General features: G+C 32.7%; 1 protein-coding gene across 1 annotated transcript; it reads left to right on the top strand.

Moving 5' to 3' along the window:
- The first annotated feature begins 1,516 nt into the window (after positions 1–1,516).
- LOC134719172 (uncharacterized) lies at positions 1,517–4,332 on the top strand. Its single transcript, XM_063582146.1, has 2 exons — positions 1,517–1,798; positions 3,660–4,332. The coding sequence occupies exon 2, from the start codon at positions 3,677–3,679 to the stop codon at positions 4,049–4,051; it is 375 nt and encodes a 124-aa protein (XP_063438216.1). The 5' UTR covers positions 1,517–1,798; positions 3,660–3,676; the 3' UTR covers positions 4,052–4,332.
- The last annotated feature ends 2,810 nt before the right edge of the window (positions 4,333–7,142 follow it).

The following is a 7,142-nucleotide window of genomic DNA, read 5'->3' as shown; positions in this document are numbered from 1 at the left end:
AATTAAAAAAAGAGTCCAAAGATGTTTTGTCAGCTTTTTCCCGTTTTATCCATTTCATACAGTAAGTATGGAGTGAGTCGTGGATGATATTACGACACTCATTCCAATTAATAATTGACGGGGGACGATATTTAGGTCCTTTACTGAGAAATGATTTTAACTCTCGGTCTTGAACGATGTTAAGATCTCCTGTTATAACATGGGAAATGGGTCCATAAATATATTCGGAATTACTGCAATTACATGAAGTAGGTGTATTTTCACTGATATTAACATCTTTACACAATTGACTATAATTAAACACAAATTTCCGGGTAGATTTCTTGTAAATATAACAAATAAGAGGTAGCTCAGTATTGTCAAAATATCCAGGAATTTGTTCTTTAACAGAATGGTCGTTAAATATACCAGCAATATTTACAAAATCAAAGCCTTTATTGACATACTTAATTTTAATAAAATGTTTTTTATGATCTTCAGGGCGATCAATTTTGGGAAATAATTTAGAATAACAATATGCCTTAATAATTTGAACACTTTCATACTTAGGACTGCTATATGAAATTGTGTTGCAATCCTCCAAATTTTTATTTAACTTATTAACCGGTAACGAACAGAGTTTTGTTATCAGATAATGTCTGCCGTTGTTTTTTGAAATAGAAATTAGGTCCGAAATATTGGTATGATTGGCCCGAAATTTTCTTTGATTGCGATTTGTTCTACAACCGTGAGAACGGTTTTTACGAACAGTTTTAGAAACAATATCCAAAATGTTAACGGAATTGGTTCTAGATATATTACCAATTCCCATGATATTATCATTTAGACCGAGAGGGTAAACTGTCTGTAATTTTTTAATCCAATTTAATTCAATTATTTTCCGTGATCGTACAAACTTTGAATGCGATTCACCAGGCTGCTTATTTACTACTTCTCAAGGTTGAACTGCTAAATATTTAAAAGGATGGTTGTGCTTCTTAAGGTGTTGGTAAATGATACTTTTGAATTTATTAGGTCTTTTAAAACGATACAGATGTTCTTGAGTGCGTTTTGATAAATATCTTCCAGTTTCTCCTACGTACTGAATACCACATCCCGGTTTGTTTCATGTGAGTAAATAAATAATACTGTTTGTTTTTCAAGTAATATCAGTTTCAAAATTTAAAGAAAATGTGCGACCATTAAACGTGGACCTTACCGTATTGTTGGTGGAAAGACGGGGACATGTAAGTCATTTTTTGGCATGACACTTATCGATAGAAGGGTAACCACGATTTTTATTGTTAAAAATGTTAGCGATGGTAGTATTTTTAGATAACCGATTTTGAAAATTGAGACGTGTAGATACCCTTTGAACAAGTTTAGTATTTAGTATTTTTCCGTTTCTTAGTTTCATAGTCATGCTTATGTGAGTAAAAATTGCGCAGAGAAACAACATATGAACCAGTAAGTCGCCTATAAGTCCAAAGTTTAAGATCAGTGTTACAAAAAAAAAATATTTAGACTTATGATTCGGAATGTCCATTTGGTATATTCCGCGTCTCTTTTAGAACATGTTGGTTTCCTTCAAAATTATTAATGAAATACAAAATATGACATATGTGTGGCATTTATTCTTATGTTAACTCAGTAAATGAGCAAAAGTCTCGATCATAAAATATCATTAACAAGTCAGGTGGGGTAAACGTCGACAACATTTAGACACAGACAGAAACCAAAACACACCAACCATGTTGGTTATTCTTGTATTAATTACAAAATATTTTGTAGGTAAAAAGAATCAGAAAAGGTCATTGTGGTATGTATTTAAAAAATATCTGGTCATGATTATCAATGAAGCCAAGATAGGATTTAGTCTTGATACTGTTAAAATACTATTTATACACACGTTTAAACTTTGATAAATAGGTGGACCGGCATGTGTTTTATACAGAAAGTATTTTGTGAAATTTAACCAGTAACATGCATTCTTTGATCTGCAACCAGTTTCTATCATTCTTTGATCTGTAACAAGTAGGATGCATTCTTTGATCTGTAACAAGTAGGATGCATTCTTTGATAATAAGTAGGATGCATTCTTTGATCTGTAACAAGTAGGATGCATTCTTTGATCTGTAACAAGTAGGATGCATTCTTTGATCTGTAACAAGTAGGATGCATTCTTTGATCTGGAACTATTTGAATGCATTCTATGGTTAGTAACCAGTAACATTAAAATGCATTCTTAGATCTTAGATAAGTCGAAAATAAACTGACAAAGCTATGGCTGAAAATAGGACCAACAGACAAACAGTAGTACACGAGCATAGAAAAGTAATGGCTGAGCAATGAACCCTACCGAAAACTGGGGGTGATCTCGGGTAAGCAGATCCTGCTTCACATGTGGCATTCGTCATGTTGCTCATATTAATACAAACCTGGTTATAAGTCTAATACCGTAGGTCACATTCTGGAAAAGGAGTTGGAATTACGACATTAGGAACATATCTGTTATCATCTGTGAAACGGATATTCCATAACGTACAACCAACTTGTGATGGGGTCCATTATAGTTATCAAAGGTACCAGGATTATAATTTAGTACGCCAGACGCGCGTTTCGTCTACATAAGACTCATCAGTGAGCTCATATCAAAATATTTATAAACGAAGGAATGATTTTAACTTCACCATTTGGAACTTTTGGTTTAATAGCTTCCTTGTGAGCAGCAACCCTCTATCAAAGAAATCATGATAGGAAATGCAAGCCCTGGAATACTGTATCAAAATTATCGACAGTAAGTTGCATTCTTTGATCGGGTATACAGTAAAATGCATCATTTGTTCTGTATCCAGTCACATGCATTCTTTGATCTGTAACCAGTAAAATGCATTCTATGGTCTGTAACCAGTAAAATGCATCCTTTGATCTGTAACCAGTATCTTTCATTCTTTGATCTTTAACAAGTAGGATGCATTCTTTGATTTGTAACAGTAAAATGCATTCTTTGATCTGTAACCAGTAAAATGCATAGTATGATCTGTAACCAGTAACATGCATTCTATGATATGCTTCCAGTTACTTGCATTCTTTTTTCAACAAGTAACGTGCATTCTTCGATCTGTAACAAATAACACGCATCCTTTGATCTATAACCAGTAACATGCATTATTTTATTTGTAACCTGTAACATACATCCTTTGATCTAGAGTGCTGTGATTTCTTCAGCGCACAGATGTTACTTGATCGTCTCTTACAAATTTTTTTAACCGTTGCAATGGTCACCTTGAGCGTGCAGTGATGTTAAAGTAGTAACTTTGAAGTTTTGGTCACATCAAATTGAAACTTAGTACACATGTTCATTATGATATCGATGTAAACCTGAAAAATATTATTCAAAATAATAGTATTGGCCCTGATTTTATGGTTCACTGAACATAGAAATGTGATAGTGTGAAATTAGTTCTCAGGTTAAATTTTTGATTAATGCAGTTTGTCATTAAGTTGTTGTCATGTCAACTTAAGACTAATTACGCATATTCATTGTGGAGGGAACTTTAAAATTATATGAAGAGTTATGATTTTGACCCTGATTTCAAGGTTCAATGAGTGAGGACATGTGATAGTGGCAGCGGGGCACTGTGTCTTAATGATACATACCATTGTTTTTGTTATTACAGTTATCAATGAAGAATACATGGATTTAATTCCAACAGATGAAATACTAGATAAACTGGCACAAGTAATAGGTGTAGTATCCTTCCAACTGGGTTTAGAATTAGGATTACCTATAACATCAAAAGATATTATACAGTATAACAATGGTCGGGATTTAGTGGCACAATGTAAAGATATATTATTTCAATGGAGAGAAGAACAAAGAGTCCGGCCAACTATACGTGTTCTGGTCCAAGCTCTTGTAAATGTTGATAGAGGTGCTAAATGTTTGGAGGAAATCATTAAAACAGTTGGTGTGAAGAAATACACCCTACACGAGGAAGTTGACGAGAAGAAGGAAGGAAAAATTAAAACACTCCTGAAAAACCTGAATCCTTTCCAGAAGAAGAAATAAGATCGATGTTACAGTTAGTATTTTTTATTGTAACCAAGTTTTTATACCATCTAGGCTGTGTGTTAATTTTGGGTAACAGTTTGTTATAGTGCCTGGTGTGGGTTTCATGTTATTAATAGCAAATTATTTAAAAACAAGAGCAAAAAACAAACTCCAAACAAATACAACTTGGAAATATCTAAACAAAATGTTGATGACTCTATTACATTGTAACTAGTGATTCAAAGAGTATATCCATGCAATCTTGTCTTAATATACAATCCCTTTAATATACCTTTAACTGTAGTGTTATGTTTTTTTAGTATGATGGATACATATTACACTTTTACAAGAATGAAGGAAATATTTTATCTTTTCACAGTTTTGTGCAGTAACACTTATACTTTTTATTTTGTAACAAGGCAAAACATTTCCTTCAATCGAGCTATTAAAGCTTTTGAGGATGCAAAATACTACAGTTTTAATGAACAAGTCCACACCAAACTGAAATTGAATATATAGTTGTACAGTGCTGTTTATCACTTTCAGAAGCAATATCACAAAGACTTCTCGTTACCATGCAAATATATATCGCAATGTTTTATAACTTTCTGAAGTGTTGTCTGGATAAAGAAAGTCGTCCTAACTTTTAAAGTAGTTTGTAATTTGTGTGTAGTTGTTTTTGTGATTTGAGTTAAATATCAATTGATGTACTAAGGATATCACTTTCTGTGCAATATATATATATGATTATACAATACAACTGATTTCATTTCTGTTTTATTATTAGTTTATGAAACATATACAAAAACTTTCAAAACACTACTTGGTTTATCTAAAATAGCCAAAAAAGTATATTCAAATTGATGTTATCACTTTGCATATTCCATTTCGTAAGTCTTGTGTGGACAAAATGCACAACATTTTAACTTGTTGCCTTTTGTTAGCTAATATTCGTATGTTTCTTTGTCAATTGTGTTCTCCTATTTATTTATATTGTAGTCCTGTAATGTGTGTTGTCATTTTAATGTTATATTTCACATTGCTATAAAAGAGGGAGGATTGGCATGCCACAAAACCAGGTTCAACCCGCCATTTTTATACGACCGCAAAAATTAAAAAAATGTTGGTCGTATTTTAGTATCACGTTGGCGTCGTCGTCTGCGTCGTCCTTGTCCGAATACTTTAAGTTTTCGCACTCTTAACTTTAGTAAAAGTGAATAGAAATCAATGGAAATTTAACACAAGGTTTATGACCACAAAAGGAAGGTTAAGATTGATTTTGTGAGTTTTGGTCCCAACATTTGAGGAATTAGGGTAAAAAAAAAGGCCCAAATAAGCATTTTCTTGGTTTTCGAACTATAACTTTAGTTTAAGTAAATAGAAATCTATGAAATTTTGACACAAGTTTATGACCACAAAAGAAAGGTTAGGATTGATTTTGGGAGTTTTGGTTTCAACAGTTTAGGAATTAAGGGCCAAAAAGGGCCCTAATAAGCATTATTCTTGGTTTTCGCACAATAACTTTAGTAGAAGTAAATAGAAATCAATGAAATTTAAACACAAGGTCTACAACCACAAAAGGAAGATTGGGATTGATTGTGGGAGTTGAGGTATGAACAGTTTAGGAATTAGGGGCCAACAAGGGGCCCAAATAAGCATTTTTCTTGGTTTTGGCACCATAACTTTAGTATAAGTAAATAGAAATCTATGAAATTTTAGCAGAAGGTTTATAACCAAAAAAGGAAGGTTGGGATTGATTTTAGGAGTTTTGGTCCCAACAGTTTAGGAATAAGGGGCCCAAAGGGTCCAACTTTAAACTGTGAATGAACTTGGGGTTCTTTGATATGCCAAATCTAACTGTGTATGTAGATTCTTAATTTTTGGTCCCGTTTTCAAAGTGGTCTACATTAAGGTCCAAAGGGTCCAAAATTAAACTAAGTTTGATTTAAACAAAAATTGAATCCTTTGGGTTCTTTGTTATACTGAATCTAAAAATGTACTTATATTTATTATTTTTGGCCCAGTTTTCAAGTTGGTCCAAATTGGGGTCCAAAATTAAAATTTGTTTGATTTCATCAAAATTTGAATAATTGGGGTTCTTTGATATGCCAAATCCAAATGTATGTGTAGATTCTTAATTGTTGGTCCTGTTTTCAAATTGGTCTACATTAAAATCCAAAGGGTCCAAAATTAAGCTAAGTTTGATTTTAACAAAAATTGAATTCTTGGGCTTCTTTTATATGCTAAATCTAAACATGTACTTAGATTTTTGATTATGGGCCCAGTTTTCGAGTTGGTCCAAATCAGGATCCAAAATTATTATATTAAGTATTGTGCAATAGCGAGACATTTTCAATTGCACAGTATGCAGCAATAGCAAGAAAGCTCCAATTACACAGTATTGTGCAATAGCAAGAAATTTTCCATTGCACAGTATTTTGCAATAAATAGCAAGAAATCTTCAATTGCACAGTATTGTGCAATAGCAAGTCTTTTCAATTGCATAGTATTGCGCAATAGCAAGAAATATCTAATTGCACAATATTGTGCAATAGCAAGAAACATCTAATTGCACAATATTGTGCAATAGCAAGACATTTTTAGCTCATCTGGCCTAAAAGGCCATGTGAGCTTTTCTCATCACTTGGCGTCCCTCGTCGTCGTCGTCTGTCGTCCTTATTATAGATAAAGATAAACTGTAAACAGCAAAAATTATCAGCTAAGTAAGATCTACAAATAAGTTAATATGACCAAAATTGTCAATTGATCCCTTAAAGGGTTATTGTCCTTTAATGACACTTTTTCACAATTTGTTCATCATATTTGCTAACTAAAAAAAATCTTCTCTGAAACTACTCAACCAAATTCAACCAAACTTCAACTGAATGATCAGTAGGGTGTATAAAATAAAGTTTGTGCTTTATTTTTTATTTCGTCAGAAAACATGGCCGTCATGGGTAAAAATAGAACACAGGGTAAAATGCAGGTTTTGGCTTATATCTCAAAGCATTTAGAGCAAATAAGACAAGAAGTTAAAGTATTTATAAGATAAAGGTCTACCTGTCCTGAAATTTTCAGCCGAATTGGGTAACTGGTTTTTCAGGTATAA

This window comes from Mytilus trossulus, chromosome 5, assembly GCF_036588685.1.
Source record: "Mytilus trossulus isolate FHL-02 chromosome 5, PNRI_Mtr1.1.1.hap1, whole genome shotgun sequence".
Lineage (NCBI taxonomy): Eukaryota > Metazoa > Mollusca > Bivalvia > Mytilida > Mytilidae > Mytilus > Mytilus trossulus.
The sequence above is the reverse complement of the archived record's forward strand: the minus strand, read 5'-3'. Positions and strand labels throughout refer to the sequence as shown.

Excerpts from the sequence above, each read along its gene's own strand:
- LOC134719172 (XM_063582146.1), top strand. The coding sequence starts at position 3,677 with ATGGATTTAATTCCAACAGATGAAATACTAGATAAACTGGCACAAGTA.